Consider the following 22,706-nt stretch of genomic DNA (forward strand, 5'->3'; position numbering starts at 1 on the left):
TCATGTAGAAAAGGGAGTAAGAGCATCTCGAGGTTTTAAATATATTTAATTATATAATTAAATTATAAAAATAAAACAAGAGTAAGAGAAATTATAAAAATATGATTTTTATTAGATTTCATTATTGAAATAAATTTATTAGAACATCTTAAATTGTATACCATCTAATATAAAACTTTACTACAAGATGCTCTAAAATACTATAAATTAATTAATGCTCAACTCTTATCTTATTTTTGGTTTCTAGTGCAAACAAAATTATCTTATTTTTTGTTTTTTCTGGGTAAACAAAATTTGACTTAGACTTATTCCTCTGAAGTATTATTGCTTTTTCACTGCATATTTCTAGTGTGAGTTTTTATTATTAGACAGTGTGAGAAAGGTAAACTCAACATAATATATAAACATGAATAGAAAAAAACATTCATATAATATTCAGGTCTATTGGTAGGTGAATTTCTCTGATCTATGATATATGATTTTTAATTATTAGTTTATTTTCTATTATACAACTTTATTATTATAATTCTATAAAAAAAACCCTTATAGTTATTAAAAAAATCATTTAAATTATTTGAAATTTATTTTCTCCTCCTTTCTTGAAAAAATAATAATAGTTTACAATTTTTTTTCTCAACTATGGAAAATAAATATTAATAAGTAAATTGTCAAAAACTATTATTTATATATTTAGAAGACTCTTAATAAAACAGATTTATAAAACTTAAGTTTAAAGGTTTATCAAGATACACAATTTAAACGTATTATAAAAAAATGAAATTTTGTTTTATACTTGTTAATTTCAATTTTTAGGGTTTTCTAAATTTAGATTTTTTATCCATCTTATTTATATACTGAATATATCAATATACTTTTATATCATAAACTTAGAGAAAGTTATATATTTTTAAAGGAAATTAAGATTACTTTTTTGTTAATTTATAAAACTTAAGTTTAAAGGTTTATTTCAATTTGGTTTGCTTTTGGGTTTCTTATGGTTTAATTTAGTTTCAGTTGATTTTGAAGTATCAAAAGTTTAAATTAAATTAAATTAAACTATTCTGTTTTCAAAAAGGATATCTTAGTCAATAAAAAAAAGCAGATTTCAGTTTTTGGATTGTTTCTGTTCAAAACAACTGGAGCTATTATTTCAAACTCAAAGAATAGTTTAAGTAGATAGCCCAAAAAAGTGATAAGTATCAAATGTTAATATATCTTTAATCCTAATTTTTATTTATATTTGAACACTTACCATTCTTTTATAGTATGATTTTAGTTGCCTTTATTTAAATTTAATTTTTATTAATTTTATTATGATTTTTGTAATTCTTTTATTTATTTTTCATGAAAGAAGAATTATTCGCTCTCAAATAAAGCTAAATTGCTTGAAAAGAATTTACTCACTCAAATAACCTAAGTGAGTGTTATTTAATTATTTATTATTATTATTATTATTATTATTATTATTATTTACTTCTCTCTTATTCTAAAAATCCTACTTTTTTTAATTTGAAAACAATAAATCTATCGTTATTTTTTTATGAACTAACTATATTAAGTTCTTTTGGATACACTATTTGTACTCTTGTCCGTATATTACTTGCAACAGTCTGTCCCACACAATATTCAAGTTAGTAATGACATTGTTTGCGACTTGGATCATACCATCATTATATTCATTATGATATTTTTTGAAGATTTGTGGGTATTTTCAATTTTTTTCACATATTTTAAATTTATTTAGTTATTTATTCTTTTTATTTTAACTTCGGAATTTCTTATTTAATTTGAATTTTTAAATTACATCTCACTTGTTCTTTCTTTTTAGTTTAAGTGAGGTAATTTTGGAAATGCAATGGTTGAATTTCTTCTTGATCTTATGCTGGAGAAGATATAAGTAACTTAAGTTTATTTTGTTTGAATTGTGAATAAAAAATCGTTCAATCTTATTGAATGATTTATTTATTTTAGATAATTAATCAATAATCATATGTTTAAGGTTTTATAACTATAATTATAGGATTTGTTATAATTATTTTTTGACATTGCAATTGAAAATAAGGAATAAATATATTTTAATTATTAAATTTTAACACGATATTAATTTTTTTAATTCAATATTGATTTTTGACACATTTCTTTAATATCTTTATGTATTTCGTTGAGTACATCCATATAAAAAAAAATCTAGCTCACATAATCAAATTTGTTTTAACCGTGGTATTATGATAAGTACTAGATCACCTTAGAAAGGGAATTATCATCAACATTACTTCCATCACTTTTTTTTTTTAAATTATGATAAACAACTTGTTGGGCACACTTTTAAGTACAAATTTAACCCATTAAATATATAATTTTATCTATCTTAATATGTTATTATAACTTCATTAAATTTTTATCATCCACCTATTGATTGTTTTTAAATTGAACAACTTCAAAATTACTAATAATCGTGTAAAGTGAGAACATTTAGAGTACAACTTTTCTTAGAAATAGGATTTCAACGAATTATATAAATAAATTCTTTCAAAATTTTCATTACCAACATTACGTATCATGTTTTCCTAAATGACCACTCATTTATTCATCCACATATTTTATTGCTTGTGATGTCGTAGGCTTGTGTAATACTTTTCCATGTCAAGTCTAAATTATATAACTCTTAATTATGCCATTGATGAACAAATGATTATGCGTTGTGTCAAAGTCCCAGTGTATTTGATTAAAACAACGAACATATTGACAAAAATATGTCTCATTCACAGATATTGTGTGTTTTTGAGCATATTTCAAGAAATCTAAACCTCTGTTTTCATACTATTCACTGATGTAATGTTCATTCCTCTAACCTTGATCTATATAACAAATTCTATCATTATCAAATTTTTAACTATCACAAGATCGAACTCTATCCATTCAGAAAAAAATGTTTTTCATAGTTCATTAACAAGTACACTAAGAAGTCTAAAATCACAAATTTGATACAAATTCAGCAGTATTTGGCATTGGTCTCCGAAGTACATGAAATGAAAGTGATCACTCATGACTATAATCAAGTATGCATTTGTAGAATAACACAAAATAGTTTCAATCGAAATTTTATCAAATTTATGCATAAATTTCAATGTCAATGTTGTAACAAATTATAAAAAATATTTTTTCAAAGATTTAATTAGACAATTCAAAATTTAATATAAATAATTAAAACTAATCATTTATATCAAATTTCAAACGAAAATTAAAGTTTTCTTAATATTTAACTAAGAGTTATAATAAATCTTGATAAAACCAATAATGCACCTAGTATAACAATAATAATAAGAATAATAATAATAATAATATCAAAAATTTATAAAATATCAAATTATAATTATAATTACAATTAAAAGTGTAATTTAATCAGTCTCCTAAATCTTAAAACAAACTAATAAACCTAATAATTAATCAAACATCTAAATTACTTTTTATCTACTAAAAAACACCACAAAATGCCAAAAAGCCTACTAAAACAGTTTAAAAAGTTCCTAATATTGCTAAAATATATGAATAGAAAGTATTTTCATCCAAAATGCTATCAACATATAATCAATGTCATGCAATTAACATATAACCAAAATATAATGTATTTTTTATGAAAATTAACCTCGAATAGGTTTGAGGAGAGTGATTGAATGAATTTGTATATAATTTATTTTACTGTTTATTTAAATGGATATAAAAATAAGTGAGAATGAATTTAAAAATAATTCTTTTTTAATCTATCACATTAATTAAATTTTATATTTATTCTTAAAAACTTTCCTTTTAAAAATGGTTAACCGTGGAAGAAAAGTAACGAAAACAACTTCGAAAGTCAAAATCTTAATAATTAAATCCTCTTCTCACAATTTTAAAATCATATCTCTAACCGAGAAAAATTGTAATAAATTATTATTTTTTCCGTAATTTAAAACTACTGATGTAGTAATATCAGTTTTGTTAAATCTAATATATAAGATCCATTAAAAACAACGTATAAGAATCCCAAAAATGGAGAAATTCTTCTCCCTAAATACTCAACAAATATTTTCAAATTAAGACACCCTTAAAAATAATGTAATGAACCTTTTGAAATAAAAATTAATTATTTATATACAAACTACTATTAACTTATATGATTTTTTTTGTTTTTCCTTTTTTAGGTATTATTATGAATTTCTTTCATTTAAACAGACAATGTCGTAAGAATGAAGAGAGAAAGAAAGTAACTGAAGTAGGAAAGAAAGCAAAGAAGGAATCCAAAACCCACACTCAGAAGCAAACATACATTTGAGAAAAATCAGACACAATAACTGAACCATTTCATCACATGAGAAAAACACAACCGAATCAACCAACAACATTTGATTTCATCACGTTAAAATCCGCACGAAAAGAAAGAAGAGAGACTCACTTGAAAAAAAATCACAACTGAACCAACCAACCTTTGATAACATCAAAGGTGAAGAAAGGAGAGAGGTCTCACCAGAAGAACCCAAAAAGCAACCATTTTTACACACCCCACATAGAACAACCAAAAAATGCAAAACCCGACATCACCGCCACCACCAGCGCCGCCGTCATCGTCATCATTTTCCTCCACCTTCTTCAACCTAAGAGATCCAAAGCCCAAACCCACTCTCATCCTCCTCTACACCTTCCTTTTCCTCTCTCTACTCTCCCTCACCCTCATCCTCTACCTCTCCCATTCCACCATCCACACCCACTCAGGACCCGACCCCTTTCTCCACCCGACTCATGCCCACCGCCTCGTCTTTGACCCCCACAAACCCTCTCCCCCTCCGCCGCCCGCCGTCGCCTACCTCATCTCCGGTTCCCGGGGCGATGCCGCACGGATCCTTCGCCTCCTGAACGCAGTATACCACCCTCTCAATGTCTACCTCCTCCACCTCGACGCTTCCGCCCCTCATACAGAGCGCGAGCTCGTGGCCGTCACCGTGCAGTCCAACCCCATCTTTAAAGCCGCGCAGAACGTTCACGTCGTGGGGAAGCCCGATTTCTCCTACCCCAAAGGGTCCTCCCCTGTCTCGCTTCGCCTCCATGCCGCCTCCGTCTTGCTCCGCCTCTCGCGGGACTGGGACTGGTTCGTTAGCCTCAGCGCCGATGCTTATCCTCTTGTTACGCAAGATGGTAAGGGTTGTGATTGAATTCGGGTGAAATGCCATTTTGGTCACAAAGATTTGAAAGTGGTGGTTGTGGTAGTTTTGAAAGAGGAAAATGTGTATGGATTTTGTTGCCTTTGGAGACTATTTAGATGTTGAGATTAAATGATTGTATTGTATTGATGGATTTTTTAATTTTGAGGGGAGAAAATTAGTCTTTTGGCACAATGTGACTGAGGAGATGTTTAGTTAGGAGGTAAAAGTGCTTTTGACAGCTTCTCTTATGGAAACATGGAGTTGAATTGGTTTAGTTGTTTTTAGGGACTGAATTGGTGTTTGAATGTAGAGCTATAGGGGATTATAGATTGACTTTTTTAGTCTCGAGGGGTGAAAATGGAGTTTTTCAGATTTTGGAGCTTTTGGACTAATGTGACTGCCATTATATCTTTGAGTAAGCAGTGAGTGTACAGTCTAATTCAATCACAAGTTGTGTATGGGAGAAGTTTGTTCACTTTCATAATAACTATATAGTAGAGATCGTACTGACAATGTTAATGATTGATTGACGATGCAATGACGGACTTAAGAGTTAAACTCGAAAAATCTTAGTGTTAGGTACTAAACTGAGGTTTTTCTCTCTTTATGTGATATTACTGTTATTTTTTGGTAATGAAAGATTCATACTCTGTTGTAGACTTTGAAAGATGGAATCACTATTTTAGCCTGCTAAAAGATTAGAATGTGAATCAATTTAGTAATTTTAAGTGTTAAAACTTAAAGGACTATAATGGTTGAAATTTTCATTTTTCAGGGATGAAAATGATGATTTTTTTTCTTTAAGGAGCTAAAGCGATGTTTTGCTGTTCTTATATGTTGCCTATAACCATGTGTTTGGTATTTTGATGATGAATCTTTTGTGGTTTGTCAGATCTTCTCCACATTTTGTCCTTTCTGCCTAAGGATTTGAACTTTGTGAATCATTCAAGTTATATTGGATGGAAAGAGTAAGTTTGTGTTCTTGTGTGATTCTGTTGCTGTTGTTATTATTTGTTTTGCATTGGAACTGTAATGATTGGTGGTTGAAGTTATATGGTCTGCAAGAATGATATTTGTTTTCCATTTGTTTTGTTGATGTAGAGCAAGGAAATTGAAACCTATTATTGTTGATCCTGGACTGTATCTATCCGAAGGGAGTGAAATGTTTTATGCTACTCAGAAGAGAGAACTTCCCAGTGCTTACCGCCTGTTCACAGGTATTAATGTGTTTTAGAGCAATGTATATGAGTCTCTGCATATTTTTGGTTTTTCATTTTATTTAGTTAGTGTGCCAATTACAGCAATAGTGGAAATGAGCTGTAGTGGTAATATACTGATGAATGATTGACATTCATTGAAAAAAGAAGATAACACGAACATCAAATGTTTTTACTTTGTAGGAAAAAAATTGTCAATTGGGTTGTATATGTATTGAGCAGAAGATGAGAAATTTGTTTCAGGTGGGTTGGACATGTGAGTAAAACACCAGCAAAGGCTCCAATTAGAAAATTTATCAGATGAAAGATAGTCCAATTACATTAAGCAAAGGAAGACATGAGAAATAAATATTTGAAGAACAAATCACACCATTGGTTCAAACCATGCATGTAGGTAGGAGCATAAACTCAAACAAAGATAAAAGGTAGCCATGAAATAAAAAGGAAATGAAGCCTAGCTTCACAATTAGGATCCCTGAGTGATCTTGCCTGCAGTTTGATTCTATGATGCATGGTATAGGGGATTAAACTATCATTTGGACTGATTATTTTATTGTGGTTTTTGTATAACTATTCTTATACTTTTCTGTTTCTGTATGGAGAACACAAACAACTCTTGCATAGCATTCTTTAGGCCTCTGTAAGTTCAGATAGGAACTAGGTTGGTTCAAGTGTTCTCACTAAGATTTTGTATCCACAAATACGTAGATACGAACCCCCTCCTGGTTAAAATCTTGAGTAGTTGTCATCCTTCCCTAAGGTGATCTTTTGGCATCCAAGGGCCATATGTCAGTAACCTCCATTTGGGAAAATCCTTAAAGTGAGTCCCCTGAAATATTGTTACCTGATAATGCAAATGCAATGCACTGTAGTACAAGAACAGGTACATTATTTGTTACTTTCTCTAATATATGGTACTTGGGAGATTATTTAGTTGATTTGCTATTTATATTTTAAAAAATTTCAAAAAAATTGAGAACTTCGTATGCATGCGCTGTGTAGAGGAGATTATCTGTTGAAACAGTATTTTATGTGAGAAAGAGAGGAGCAACTCTTATCTGTACAATCCTACCTTGATGATCAAGAGTAGAACGAACTTAAGGTCTCACGAACACTTAAAAAGTGACAACTTTTTTTAAAAAATTCCTGGCTTAACTTTTTTCTTTTATTTTATAAACTCATGTTAGTCACGGATTTAATGTTTCAATTAGGACCATTCGTAGTAATTTATACTGATGAGTATTTATTTGTCTCTCTCAGTCTAACATAAAAAAAGGCTTTTTATCTGATACTACTGATGAACGTCAGTTGGTCGAGGTGAAAATCTGAAATGTGTGCTAGGCTGTGGAATGTCAGAATGAACTGTTACCAACCAGGTCGTGAAAACCTCTGTTGTCTTTTTTGTGCAGGTTCATCTTTTTCTATCTTAAGTCGGCGTTTCATGGAATTCTGCATCTTGGGAGAAGACAACCTCCCAAGGATTCTACTGATGTATTTTGCAAACACACCTTCATCCTTGTCCAACTATTTCCCCACAGTTCTCTGCAATTCTCGACAGTTTAACAGGACAGTGATAAATAAAAACTTATTATATTCTGTCCAAGACAGCCACAGGAACGATGTTCGACCACTTAACTCCACTGATTTTGATGACATGATTCAGAGTGGAGCTATCTTTGGTGAAAAGTTCCAGAAAGACGATCCGGTGCTTGATCTGATCGACCGAAATCTTCTGGGTCGAACTCCTAGATCGGTTGTTCCCGGTGGATGGTGCTTAGGTGAGCCTGGGAACAACACTTGTTTAACTTGGGGTGATGCCAAGATCTTGAGACCAGGTGCAGGTTCTCAACGGCTGGAAAAGGCCATCGTTGAATTGCTAGCAAATGGCATTTTCCGATCACGGCAGTGCATATATGAATGAACCTGACTCCACCCTCACATCTCAACACTGTAAGAATGGATTTTTGGCATGATTAAGATTTTTGCCTATGATTTAACATGGATGCCAATATAGCATGTACCTTCACATTTGGTTGCTGGATATATTATACACAAAATTCCAAGTTCCTTGCAGCTAAATCTCGTCTTACATAATAGTTAGTTTTCTAGGATTGAGCTTAAGTTTGGTCTAATGTAAGTTTTGCAGGAATGAGTTAAGTTTGTTCTAAGTTACGATATTACATTAACTACTACATCATTCCTAATCGGAGAAAAATCATAGCCAAAGTGCTGTATATAACATTGAGTGAAAATGTTGTGCTCAGTGAGACATATATACATTGCATTTATGTGCTTTTTATTTTTAAGAATTGATTTAAATTTTGAAGGAAAAATAAATATTTGTGGAGTATTTTTTATTTAAACTAGCAGTGTCAAATATTTTTAAATATATTAATTTTTTTATAAATTAATCGAACTCTCATCTAAAAAATACACTAAGTCGATACCATATATTTGTAAAACTAAATTAAATGCATCAATTCGTTTATTTTATGAATATGAAAAAAAAAAAATAGTCATTGTTATACATAAGTAAAATTTTCAATTGATTAACTTTCATTTATGTATAAAATTGATTATGATCAAAGTTTCAAATGCGATTTTGAATAAAAGGGTCATTGAAAGAAAAATATGCCAAAATCGAGAAGCTTTCAAAACAAATAAATAATAAATCATAAAACATTGAAATAAACAAGCAAGAGAATCTATCAAGTGTAAATTGCAATGAAACTAAATGGGAGAACTCACGAAAGGAAAATATAAATTTGTGAAAGAAATTATAAAATTCCATGATTAAGAATATCATTCCTAATTTTTAATTGTTATTTTCAGTTATTGGTATTATAATATTTCTCATTACAAAGCAACTTTTGACTACCTTATATACTTTTAAGTCATCTATTACTTATCCATTTTTTAATTATCCCGTGTTTCGTCATCTCACATAATCAAATCATGCATTTATTGCACAATAATCATTTTATTACTTTTGACAATGCTTGAAAATCCCTCCATAAACAAAAATATTTAACAATTAACACAAGTAAAAATTCAATAATTAAGCTTCATTTATTAAGTGGCAACAAATTAACCACATGATTCACCATGTAATAATTAATTATATAACTTATAAAATCCCTCTTCATCCTTCTCTTCAATTTGACCTTTGCCAAACCCTTGAATTGTTCTTATTCTTGTAACTTCTCAATCTAGCAAAACAATTGATTAATCAAACATTTTCTTCCAACTAAAACATTTATTTTTCTTCTTCTCCAATAATTAAAGTATATATCTTGGACATCAATGAGACAAATTTTGCTCCCATCTTGAGCTTAGAAGAGGAAATAAAAAACATATGGTAAACTTAAATATTAATATCTTACTCCTCTTTTGACCACCAATATGCTTTCTTGGTGGATGTGATTCAAAAAAATAAAAGTAAATGTGATGTAGTTTTATTAATACAACAAATCAGCACACTCCTACTATTTTTATTAATACAACAAATAAGCACAACCCCACAAAAGGTAGTCTCCAGAAAGAATTGCACAAGTTTCTCTTCGTACCTCACTCTAATGGCACATTTCATGCTTCTTATTCTCTAACAATGTCAGCAATTTGCTCCTAATGTCTGCTAAAGAAATTTAACAAAGTTAAGATATGAGCTTTTCTCAGTTCTCTCAGCAATCTTTCTGTGTTATGAGTATGTGTTATTCCTTCCAACTCCATAAATGATAGATTACACACCGCAAAGCAATGAATCAGAAAACCCCAAAAAAGGTGGCCACAGCAAAAATTAGAAACAGCCCTCCACCCAAGTAGCCAACCTGATGAAAGTAAATTACACTATTAGATATCAAACTACAAATTCAAGCATTCCACGTTCAATCAAGTTATGACTTTTACCAGTTTTTCAGATATGTAGTTAGCAAGGAAGGCTCCTCCAAGAATGGCAATAGTTGTTGCGACTAGGTGTCCAGCAATGGCTCCACTTGCCACACCCCAAGGAGACTGAAACAAATAAGATATTATTGAACTTAATATACACACACATATATATAAAGCAGAAAGTGTTGAGTCATCACAGAATTTAAAAGTGCACCTGAGCAGCTCCTAGTGCAATAGTTGCAAGCATAGAGCGATCTCCCCATTCCTACATAATCCCAGCAACTAAATTAAAATTTATGCTGGATAACACAATTGCTTCCAGCTATAAATTAAGTGTTGATTAATCACTACCTAGTGTCAACAACATATAGACTCGTAATTCAGGCGTAAAAAGTAACAAGTAATTTCAGGTTAATCAGGGGGAACATTTTGAGCAAATGCAACATAAGTAAGATTTTCACAATGTATTAACACAATTGTTTCATTATAGTGGTGATTTTACAATAAAAAAAATTATGCTAAATTGTTCCTCGATAAAACAGGATAAAGAGGAGCCTTACAGCAAAGAATACGAGGCTGAATGACTTCCATATAATCTCTAGAGGATTTGAAAGTTTTTTTGATACCTGAAGATAATTCAGAAAGATAAGGTTAAAGGGTATAAATGACAGTTGAATTGCAAACTTGAAGGTAGAATATTGTAACCACATATGTTGCCGGCCTTGGATATGTTACTGAGCTGTGTAGCATAAAAACTTAACCAAAATGTTTACATATGCACAAATATTCAGGACTGTTAGCCATGCTTTCTATTCTAACCTTCTCTTTCACAAGCTCCTCTGCTTCGGCAAGTTCATCAAGTTCGGGAGTGCTGCTATCACCCTTCTTAACCACATTAGATGGAAGATCCCATGCATCTTTTATTGATTTTAGGCCGAAAAACAAAAGAAGGGTTACTGCTGCATATTCTCCAATTGGCACGGCTGTAGGTAGACCACATAAAGCAGAAACATTAGTTACTAGCAATCTAGATCAACTCTCTGTCAGGGTGAAAAGAGAATTAAATACTACAGAACAGAGATTACCTGAAACTAAAAGTGTTGAATTAAAGTAGGACAAAGACGAAAGAAAATTATGAAAAACAAACTTCAGATATTTCTATCTGATGTAAAAAGTGCAGTTAATAATGAAAGCAGAGAGATACAATGCAAAAACCTGAAAGCTACTTATTGCAGATCAATAAAATTTAAGTTCTCTTGTAGTGGAACTTCAGAAGGACCAACATGGCAGGGTCTGTTTATATCAATGTTGAAGAAGGTAAGTCTCAGAAGACTTAAAACAACTTCTTATTAATATTTGTAATAACAAAAAAATTGATTATTTTCCATCAGCGTAATGTTCCCAATGGCTAATTCTACATACATTCCTAATGTTTCTGAAAGAAATTAACTGAGCCAAGTTCATTCTTGAAAGCAAGTCAAGAACAGAGGAGTACCCAAGTCTTATAGGGAATACTCTGGCCATATTAAGAGAATGTGGAAGATCTCAACAGTTTTCCGACGCTCTAATTTCTACTGCTATCATTTTCATTTCCAACATGATCCATCCAATCTCAATTGTGAAGGTAAAGTGGGTGACAGAAGTTAGCATGCATGTGGACATGGCATAATTATGTGCCAAGAGAATGCTTTCAATTTAACAATGCAAATCAAGAGGATTTCTTACTTGCCCAAGTAGATGCAAATGGAAAATTGCATCATATTTTGATTGAAATTAAGAACAGTGAAAAAGGTAGTTTTGTACTGTATCAGCAGCAATTTTCTTTTTCTTTAAAATATGTTATAATGTCAGTTTTTTACTTATTTATACGACTTGACAAAGGTACCAGAGGCTTTACAACAACTCACGCACTGCTCGACCAGTTGAACTTTACCTCCTTGAATTATAATGTCAGTTTGGAAAGAGCATTCAAAGTCATAAACAATGTGTAGTGTGCACAACCAGATGGAACTCTTTCCATGAGAAGACTAATTTCAGGAAGTTAATTACATTTGGTACTGACTGCTGTACATCAAAACAGATTTAAAACAAGAGACAAATATGTGGATATAATTGGAGAAATTAAAGCAAGCCACATCGTGAAAAAGAAAATAATAACAAAAACCACTCCCTAGTTCTAGTTAAACTATAAAACTTATGAAAATTTTCAGAAAAGCATAAGATATAATATATAGTAATTTTCTTACTCCACTTCATACACACTACCAATTCATTATGAAATTTTAATGTGTTTATCAAACAAATTACAATAAATCAGTACTTCAGAACAGAATGCATTGCCTAAAATGCTGAGTCAAATTCCTTCACCAGAAAGACATGCTAAAATGTGGTAAATCTGAAAAGTACAAGAAATACCATATGCTACAACTTACTTGTCTGAAACTGAGCAGGCACTGATTGAAAGATTCGGCCAATTACAACAGATAGGATTGACATGAGTCCAAGAGCACCCATTGAACCCAATAAGACCTGATCAATACATAAAATCTCAGTTGAAACATAAAATGTTACAAAATGTAAATTACACTGCTTGATAATCAATTAATTAGAACTACAAAGTTTGAGATGTATGGCAATCCCAAAATCAACAAATGCTATTTCAATATTAAAACTACTGAATTGACAAACAAATTAGTGTGTGTAGGAAGAAAAAGACGACTGCTACACAAGTTAAGAACTCGTATTTGAGTAAATTTGTTTGTCTAGCCTTTTACAATAAAACAGAGTAAAGAAATATGTAATAATATACCAGAAACAGAAGAATTTGTTGAACAGAGAGGAAATAAACCATAGAGAGAAGAATAACTCCAATTCTAAATATTAGGAGTATATAAGCCAGCAAAATTAAAACAATAACAAAGAAAAACTAGATAATATTATATCAATGATGGATTGGATGGCAATAAAAGCTGGGAGAGGGGGATGAGAGAGAAATTATCAAGAAAAGAAGTCAGAAGACTCACCAATCCCTTCTCAAATTGCATTGCCAAGAGTGCAGCAATAAAGAATGTCTGGTCAAAAGAATAAATGCCAACTTTAGGTTCATGAATACATATACAAGGATAACGAATGTTTAATAAAAGACTAGAACACTACTAAACCTGTACTTGTCATGATTATAGAAATTTATAGGGTAAAAAGCAAGGCAATAATAATAAAAAATCTGAACAAAGTTGATACAGGAGGTGGGTATGAATGCAACACAGGTAACGAAACACACACAAAGCAAGATACATTCTCTAATCGATGTTAGACTTTCAACGACACAGTATATATACATTCTAAATTTTCGATGACACAATGTATATTGTTTATCTTACAAAAATATTTTTTTTATTTGTTATTAAAAACATAATATTCTCTCGCTTTATATTATAAAAAAAGTATTCTTAGTTACTACAAATATGAATATATAAGATAATAATTGTTTAACAAAAAATATTAATTTATTTAAATAAGTATTTTATCTTTAAAAAGTTGAAACGTTTGACCATCTCTATTAATTAACTTCAATTATCTTTTTCAATTCCTTTTGCTTCATATTCACTTAATATTTTTTCCATTTTTTTTATTCAATAAAAAATTTAGATTAAAAAAACATCGTAAATATAAAAAAAATACCTTCAATATTTTCAACTAATTAATAAAAGCCATTTTCAATAGTTATACGAAAATTATAATATTAAAACTAATAAAATCTAAAACAAAATAATATCTCAGAAAAATAGCTTTTATCTATAACATTAATAAAGATTTTCTCCTATGAGTACAAATTCTTACCATTTTACTATTAAAGTAACCGTTTTATTTAAAACTAAAATAAATCCCTATAATAAAATAAATACCTACAAACTAAATAAAACCTACCTACAATACATTTATAAAAACTATTTATAGTTATTTTATAACAGTGATAGTTAAATACCTTGTCACCAATCTCAGAAACAAAAATTAATGTAAATGCAGCAGTGAATCCAGACTTTGCAATTGCTGCTAAAATTGATGAAGGTCCTCCTTTGACAAAGGCAATTAGTGAAAAGACAAAAGCACATCCAAACAGCACAAAAGCTATAGAGAGAGGATAAGGGATCTGATTAGGAGGCTTCACACTGCCAAACCATAAAATATATGTACATTAGAATTGTCAGATACATGAACAATCACATAAACAGTATACTTAAAAGAGCAAAAGGAAATATTTCAGTGACATGTTAATTCACTCAACAAAACTAAACAGTGGATGTAGACTCTAATGTCAATCTGCTATATAAACTGGAGAATTTTTTCCCTTTGAAAGCAACCACATGCCTGACTTAAATAACTAATCTTTTAAATGATGATATGAATACTGCCAATTTTCTCTTCAAACTTTAACCTAATTTAGTACAAATATTTTAAATCTCATCTGCAAGTGGAATATATTTCGTACTTTAATAGACTCATCAGGCTAAGTAAGTATGAACATTCGAGAAGTGTTATACTACACAAAGGAATGCAATTTCCTCAAAAAAAAAGGAATGAAATTTGATGCAATATGAAGCAGAGGATCATCTAATTCGAACAAAACTTATTTCTGTATGACAAGTTTACAACCTAATTTCACATATAGAAGCTGAGATTTCAAGGGAGAACACAATCATAAAAGCAAATGAACATTACACCACTGAAAGTTCTAAGACTAAAATTACCTTGTGCTAAGTTCCTAGAGCTACCTTTCATCTCATGGTGTGATGGTCTAAATGGCCATCTGTTGCATATCAAATGAAATCAATCAAGTGGAACTGTGGAACTCACACTTTAGAAGAACTGTCGTCTATGGCATTCTTTTCAAAGACATTGTGACCATCTTTCTCATTATTGCTTCCATAATCTCCTGGTTCAACACCACTAATATTGGATGCTAGGGCTCGAATTGTGCCACGGGCAAAGCTCAACCCTGATTTCTGTCTGCGTCTTACTACATATAATTCAGGCATAATGTCACTCGCTAAACCAAAAAACATAAGCACAAACAATATAATCTGCATAAAAAGCTCTAAGTAGCTAACCGTTGTCTAATAAAAGTTAGAGAGCACAAAATCCACTCATAAGATTTGATTCAGACTTCAAGGATCAGAATAAAGGTAAACGTATGAATACAACTACAACTACAACTACTTTCACTAAGCAATAATCTCACCAATTTCACCACCAAAAGTAATAGCATTGAAGACAAGGCAACATCATTTCAAACTACAACACAAAACGTAAAATCCACAGGTTAAAATCTTAAATTTGTTATCATAATTACTTGAAAAAACATGGTTTTCTTATCAAACGCCCAAAGGGATAAAATCTTGGAACTGACCCACCGAATTGGACTTGACCAAATTCTTTTCATTGTCACATAAAGAAAACCCATTCAACAAGTACCACCAGAAAAAAAGAGAATAATTCATAAAAATGAAAACTTTTGAAATGGGGTGTAAGAAAACAACTTAGATGTTGATTAGAACTTACATGGGTATAGCGTGGTGGTTCTAGTGAAATGAGAAGAGGAAGGCAACGCATCCACCACTACCAAGGAAGGAGGAGGCTTTCCCCTTGAAACCAAAGGGACATGAGGTCCTAACCCTCTCATGTTTTCTGTGAAAGTGCTTCTACAATTTCATTTCTGGGTTGAGTGGGTTCTGCAAAACTCGAATTTTGAAGGAATCAAGTTGAGCTAAGGCTGGTACATGAAAGAGAGTTCTTGAAGGTTGCCACGTATACAATGCAACTGGGAGAGAAATTATGGATGAAGTAGACACGCAGTCAATCAATCCTTTTATCTTCACCATCTAGCATTGGACTTGTGGAATGCACGCGATTTATCATTTCACTATTTAATATTTAATTGCAATAATAAATTTTAAGTTATATCAAATTTTGATTAATTATATTTAAATTAGAATACTAATAAAATTTATAAAAATAATAAGAATAAAAAATAATTGCAATTGAATTTTTTAGAATTATTTGATATATAAAATATGTTGTTTTTTACACATATTGAATAAAAAATTATTTGGATAAAATCATTATATTAGTTACAATAAACAATCCTTTATTATTTTTATCATGGGATGTATAAAAAATTATTTACATATTTTTTATAAAAGTATAATTATCCAATGGTTAAATACGTTGTTAGTTTGTAATTTTGATTCAAAATTAGAATTTGTTATTTTTCAAATTTTAATACATTTTAATTTTTAAATTTAAAAAATAATAGATATAGTCTTTTTAATATAATTTTATTAACTTTTTTATATTTCAAATATATTTTATATGATATTTGAATTATTTATATCGTTTTAAAATATATAAGTTTAAATGTTATCCCATAAAACACTATCTAATAAATCCAAAAAAAAGTAATATTATTAAATTAAAAAAATTATATTTATTATTTTTTAAATTTAGATACCAAAATATATAAAGACAAGTTTCAGTTTCAAATGTAAATTCGTATAAAAAATTATTTAACATTTATTTCAAACATTTAATCATTGACTCAACCAAAATGAATAATTTAAATATAGAAGAAGCAACTATTAATAATCCCACGGGTTTTCAGAATAATTAATCAAGTATTCTATTTTAGTAGATGAAAAAAAAGTTGGTTCTACGATCTTTAAAATAAATTTAATAGCTAATTGAAAAATATTCATTATATGTAACAGTGGTTGTGTTATTGGAATATAAATAAAATTATAATAATAATTGAATGACTTTAATGGTATCTTCAAATTTTTTTAATAGAAAAGAAAATGCTTAATAGCACTAATGATCCCTATTTTGGTTGACAAAATTCGAATTGGTCTCCATTTATTTTTTTTGTTCAATTTAGTTTTAAAGTATGAAAATTTTGTTCAATTTGGTCCTTTTCACAGACGCCGTTTAAATTGTTAACTGAAGACTCTCCAACAGTGTCAAACAGTGTTGATGTGGCATTTGTCAGCCCATGTGGAGTCTGTAAAAGCACTGAGATGAATTTATTGATTTTGAAAGAAATGCATATTATTTATTGTACCCCAATTTATGAGCAGAGAATGAAATTAGGTTTAGGGTTCTTCTTTTTGCAATAGCTCCCAATTCTCATCCGAGGTCGTGGCAAATTTGCATCTCCAAGCTAATTGAAATTAGATTTAGGGTTCTTCTTCTAAAACCAATTCCCAAACGACACATCTCTGCACGCTATTTCTCCAAAGCAAATTAATCTAAAAGAAACACAAGATATGGATGCCAGCTGCACCGTGAGCACACTTCTTCTCGTCTAAACAACAATTAAATTTATGAAATAAAAGGCTGCTGGATGCGACACCGTGACCGTGATCAGCTTCCAAGAATTCTACACCGCTTGCTTGGTTTTTTAACAGAAACTCAATATACGAGGGAGGCGGCTGCTGGAGCAAAGTGGAGTCAGCCTTTCCATTCCATTTGCTTCACAAAATAAAATGGAATCCGTAACTTTTCCCAACAAAGAAAACAAGGAATGCGCGTGCTGCAACTCCTAAACTTTCATCACCAAATCTTCTCATTCCAAAAATTGCATTAACGTTCAAGGGCTTCCATTAGAAAAAGTTCAAAAGAACCCTTAAATTTTTTTTTCAGAAATGCAATCCCTAATTATCTTTCAAATTGGAATTTCAAAATCAATAAATTCATCTCAGTGTACCTTTACAAACTCCACATGGACAGATAAATGCCACATCAACACTGTTTAACACTGTTGGAGGGTCTTCCGTTAACAATTTAAACGACGTCTGTGAAAAAGGACCATATTGAACACAATATTCATTCTTTAGGACTAAATTGAATAAAAAAAAAATGGGGACCAATTCGAATTTTGCCAACCAAAATAGGAACCATTAGTGCTATTAAGCCAAAAGAAAATGATTAATTTAAATTATAATTGAATAAATTATACACTTTATTCAAATATATAATTTAGAATCCACTCGTTTAAACATGAATTTAGTTTCACATCAATTAGAATTACTTCAAATAATATGAAAAATATTTTTTTTTATCAAAAACATTAAGAAAGAACAACAAAATAACATGGACTAATTCCTTAACAAATAAAAACTTATATGTAAAAAAAAAACATTTTTCTCTTTTCTTTTTTCTCTATAAAAAACTACATATAGTTTATTAGTTATGCATATATAACGTTAAGAAAAATAAAGTTCGTTTACTCTTATTTATTTTCATTACAAAAACATAAATATATGGAGAATGGTCTTGTTTCAAACTTGAATGATGACCTTAAATAAAAAAAAAATCAAATCCAATTTTGGTATACATATTTTGTCATAAGTATTTTTATCCGTAATTATATAAGTAAAAGTAATATATTTAATTATTTATGTGAGTTGGTCATTAGGTCAAATAGATTGGTCATTCAATCAAATTAATAGGTAGATTAGTCATTCAATCAAACTTATAGGTAGATTGACCATTCGATCGATTTTGTATGTGAATTGGCCCATCGATTAAGGTAGTAGATGAATTGGCCATTCAACCGAACTCACAGGTAGATTGGTTATTCAATCGAGCTTGTAAATGAATTGGCCATTTGGCCGAGCTCGTAGGTAGACTCGCAATTCGGCCGACTTCATAGGTAGACTAGCAATTCGATCAAGTTCGTACATAGACTGACCATTCGACAAAGCTCGTAGGTAGACTAGCCATTCGACCAAGGTCGTAAGTATACTAGCCATTCGACTGAGCTCGTAGGTAGACTGGTCATTCGGTCTAACTCATAAGCCAAGTTACTTGAAAGTTGTTGTGTAATAATATTCCTATCGACTTGTATTACTGACTTTAGGCAGGCTTTTCGATAGGCTGTCGGCTTGGGTAGACTCTATTATGTGTTATTATGTGTTGCTAACTTTAGGAAGTCTTTGCTTAGTGCTGACATCTTTAGGCAAACTTTGTTTTGATGTCGCCGATTTCGGTCAGGTTTCACTTTGATGTTGTCGTCTTCGTGTAGGCTTTACTCTGCTGCTACTGACTTCAAGCAGGCTTCACTTTAATGCTGCCGACTTTAGGCAAGTTTCAATTTGATGTTGTTGTCTTCGGCGAGGCTCTACTTTAATGTTGTTGACTTCTGACAGGCTTTGTTGTGATATTGCTGACTTCAGAAAAATTTCACTTTCATCTTGCCATCTTCGGACAGGCTTCGATATGATGATGCTAACATCCAGTAGGTTTCGCCTTGATGTTGCCAACTTCAGACAAGTTTCACTTTGATGTTGTTGTCTTTGGGCAAGCTTCACTTTGATGTTGCCAACTTCATTCTTCATCAAGCATCCGACTTTGTTGCTCGTTTTGGTCGAGCTAATGAATACTTTAAACTTGTTTTTATATTAAACTTCGTTATTCATCGAGCATCCTATTCGTCATTCTTTGATTTTTCTTCATCTTTGTCCTCGTGTTTCTTGTGTTTTCTTTCGAATTCACTTGCTATTGAAGGAAGTGAAGGTGGCCGAGGTAAAGGCCGAGAAGAACGACTTGGTCGTCTTGTATATGGAGGTCAGCCAAAAGTTGACGAGCAAAGACCTAAAGGTGACCTAGCTGGAGGGGACCGAGGAAGAGTTTGAGGCTTTTCGAGTAAAGGCAGCCAAGGTGAAGATGGCAACCTGGGTGGCTTCTGTACTGAAGTCAATCAAAAGCTATCAAACAAAGACCTGAAGTTGGCCAAAGTTCCAATTGTGTTGTTTAGCTGACCTCTAAATTTAAGTAACCAAAGGATGAGAGGGTGGCCTTGAAAATAAAGGTCCAGAAGGCCGAGACGAGTGTCACCTTGAGGCTAATGTTGGTCGTCCAAGTTCAGGATAGTGCCACCTTCAAAACTGGCAGGCTGCTCTGGAAATCTTTCTCCAAGTTTGTTGGGCTCTTTCTTGTGCTACTCGGGCTTGCTAAGTTTCTCTTCTATTGCTCAAATATATCGAGGTACTCCTTTGTTGTCCAAACTTTCCAAGTTTTTCCTCTATTTCTTGAGTATGTTGAGCTTCCCTATTTTCTGTACATTCTTCAGTTGTCTTTTCCTTTCGATGTATCTCTTCTAGTAATTCTTTGTGTTCCTATTTAATAAAAGAAGTTAACTTTCCTTTTTCCCCCTTCCCTTATTTCTTACAGGTTATTTCTATTTCGTAATCTGCATCCTCTTTTGTATCACAGATTAAACTTGTTCTGACTCTTTTAGTTAACTAATGTACTCGGGTATTGTCAGGCCAAGTCATCTCTATATTTGGGTACTAGGTTGTCAAGTTACTCGTGTGCTAAATATCGTCATGCCAAGCTATTTTTTTGTTTCTATACTTGGGTTAATTTGATTATTGATAACTCCCAAATTTTCCCTCTTTTCTTGTATTTAGAAGTCAATTTTAGTTTCTTATTGTTTAGAATTAGACTAGTTTTAGAATTTTTCTATAAATTTATAGTTTTGTGAATTTTTAGTTAAAAATAGGTTTTTAGATATAATTTTTAGTCTTTGATAATAATTAGAAAATTAGTATTTTTCTGAAATTCTTTCAATAAAAATATTTTGTTTTTAATTAGGTTTTAGTCTCATGATTTTTCTTCTTATTTACATTTTAACCCTTTAATTCATTTTCTTTTAGATTTGGATTTGATTGGGCTTGGAGGTTAGCAGAATTACATTGCACATATTAGGCCTGCATTTTTAAGTTGGACCGCGTCATTAATTTGCTACTGTCACTTGGAGTTAAATGTTGTCTGATGCAAAAGGGGTGTTGCTCCCTACACCTCCCCAAGTGGGACCTGCACCTCCCCACTATTTTAATTTATTTCAAAAATATTCTACAATTCCTCATTATTTTCTTTTATTCCAAAAATACCCTATACCTCCCTACTATCCTTAATCATTTTTCTCTTTCTCTCTGATGAGTCGATATTTTATCGACTTCACTTAGTTTATTGTGCTAGAATTAATCAGGGAATTGCGCTTAATTTTCCAGTATTTTCCCGTTTTTCCTAAATATGCTTAATTTGACCGGAAATTCTAATTTTAANTAATTTGAATTTTTTGAGCTAATTATTTGCATTATTAATTGCAGGAAAAATATTGGAGACATATTTTGGAGCATTAGGATGGAGACAAAATAAATCAAGACTCTTCCATAAGCGTTTCAGAATTAGTTGTATTTTAATTTAGTAGTTTAGAATTTTTAAACAAACTTTGACATTATGGACCAATTTTTGGTATTTGTGGTTGAGCCCAATAGTAAAAAAATGAACACTTGGCACCTAGGGTTTTGGGGTGGACCCCACCCCATTATTTTTAGACACTTGGCCTAGGGATTAAAGAAGAGTATCAGCCGTCATTTTTGTTGGAGAAGTTGGCTGGAACGGTGCAGAGGGACTCTCTCGGCTGAACCAATTTTTCTTGAAAAGAAAGCAATGTTTGTAATATTTGATTGTGGATGAAAGGTTGCAACATTTTCTCTGAAGGGGGGTGCCGCCACTTGCTGACTATGTTTCGATTTATATATATATATATATATATATATATATAGAGAGAGAGAGAGAGAGAGAGAGAGAGAGAGAGAGAAAAGCTTGTAAACGTTATGAAGGGGTTGTAACATTTTCTTTATTTGAAATCTGCCACCGTGATTTACTACTTGCTTCTTTTATTTAGCTTTATTATTTTAGCAAATCCCAACGTTGCCTTCATTTTGCTGCATTAGTTTTAATGATTGGAGAAAGTTGCTGGAGGCATACACTTTGGTATAGGTGCGGTCATTTCATTCAGATTTTTGGAGAATTTTTCTTTCAGTTTCTTTAGCAATAGTGCTAGGCATACGGAGAATTTGCTTCCACTTTTTAATTGGTGGTGTGAATTCCAAGAAGAAGGTGCGTTGATTTCAGCTGCTGGTCACGCACATGGATGTTACGAGAACGTGAAGTATGTTATGGCCTTGTATGGAAGCAACTCGGTCAAGTGGATGATTCATCTTTGGAGTTAAGCAAGAAACGGTGATTAAATGGAAGTGCAGCAATGCGGTGATGAATTATAGTGATGAGTCAATTTTATTTTTAAGCCTATGGTCAAACTACTGCATGTCACGGCCAAGAGGATATTTTACAGCATTGCAAATTTAATTTCATTAGGAGATGTATTGGTTATATAAATTGTTAGTAGGAGTTTGTGTTGTTTATTTCTTGTGTTTTAAATTAATTTGCATTGTAGGATTAGTTGTTTTTAATTTCTTTAATTTAGTTTTGCATTTAATTTAATTTAACTGTGTTTAGATATTTGTTTAGTCTAGTATTGGGTTTAGCATTTTCACTCTCTGGACTCGATTTTAAA

General features: G+C 31.2%; 2 protein-coding genes across 2 annotated transcripts; one reads left to right on the forward strand and one right to left on the reverse strand.

The window, feature by feature from the left end:
• Nucleotides 1–4,253: 4,253 nt before the first annotated feature.
• Nucleotides 4,254–8,666, forward strand: LOC106769798 (beta-glucuronosyltransferase GlcAT14B). The gene is made up of 4 exons (XM_014655561.2): nt 4,254–5,172; nt 6,073–6,148; nt 6,282–6,397; nt 7,807–8,666. The coding sequence occupies exons 1-4, from the start codon at nt 4,563–4,565 to the stop codon at nt 8,316–8,318; spliced, it is 1,314 nt and encodes a 437-aa protein (XP_014511047.1). The 5' UTR covers nt 4,254–4,562; the 3' UTR covers nt 8,319–8,666.
• A 1,076-nt stretch (nt 8,667–9,742) lies between these two features.
• On the reverse strand, nt 9,743–16,134 carry LOC106772739 (protein PAM71-homolog, chloroplastic). The gene is made up of 10 exons (XM_014659315.2): nt 15,845–16,134; nt 15,140–15,302; nt 14,271–14,454; nt 13,309–13,356; nt 12,718–12,814; nt 11,105–11,268; nt 10,846–10,911; nt 10,500–10,550; nt 10,304–10,408; nt 9,743–10,224 (listed from the first exon to the last, which is right to left on the reverse strand). The coding sequence occupies exons 1-10, from the start codon at nt 15,963–15,965 to the stop codon at nt 10,159–10,161; spliced, it is 1,065 nt and encodes a 354-aa protein (XP_014514801.1). The 5' UTR covers nt 15,966–16,134; the 3' UTR covers nt 9,743–10,158.
• Nucleotides 16,135–22,706: the final 6,572 nt, after the last annotated feature.

This window comes from Vigna radiata, chromosome 8, assembly GCF_000741045.1.
Source record: "Vigna radiata var. radiata cultivar VC1973A chromosome 8, Vradiata_ver6, whole genome shotgun sequence".
NCBI classification, from domain to species: Eukaryota; Viridiplantae; Streptophyta; class Magnoliopsida; order Fabales; family Fabaceae; genus Vigna; species Vigna radiata.

Coding starts and splice junctions, on each gene's coding strand:
- LOC106769798 (XM_014655561.2), top strand. CDS start 4,563: ATGCAAAACCCGACATCACCGCCACCACCAGCGCCGCCGTCATCGTCA. Junction 5,173..6,072: donor TCCTCTTGTTACGCAAGATG/GTAAGGGTTGTG, acceptor GTGGTTTGTCAG/ATCTTCTCCACATTTTGTCC. Junction 6,398..7,806: donor TGCTTACCGCCTGTTCACAG/GTATTAATGTGT, acceptor TTTTTTGTGCAG/GTTCATCTTTTTCTATCTTA.
- LOC106772739 (XM_014659315.2), bottom strand. CDS start 15,965: ATGAGAGGGTTAGGACCTCATGTCCCTTTGGTTTCAAGGGGAAAGCCT. Junction 12,815..13,308: donor TGCAATTTGAGAAGGGATTG/GTGAGTCTTCTG, acceptor TGTATTGATCAG/GTCTTATTGGGTTCAATGGG. Junction 11,269..12,717: donor GCCTGCTCAGTTTCAGACAA/GTAAGTTGTAGC, acceptor GTCTACCTACAG/CCGTGCCAATTGGAGAATAT.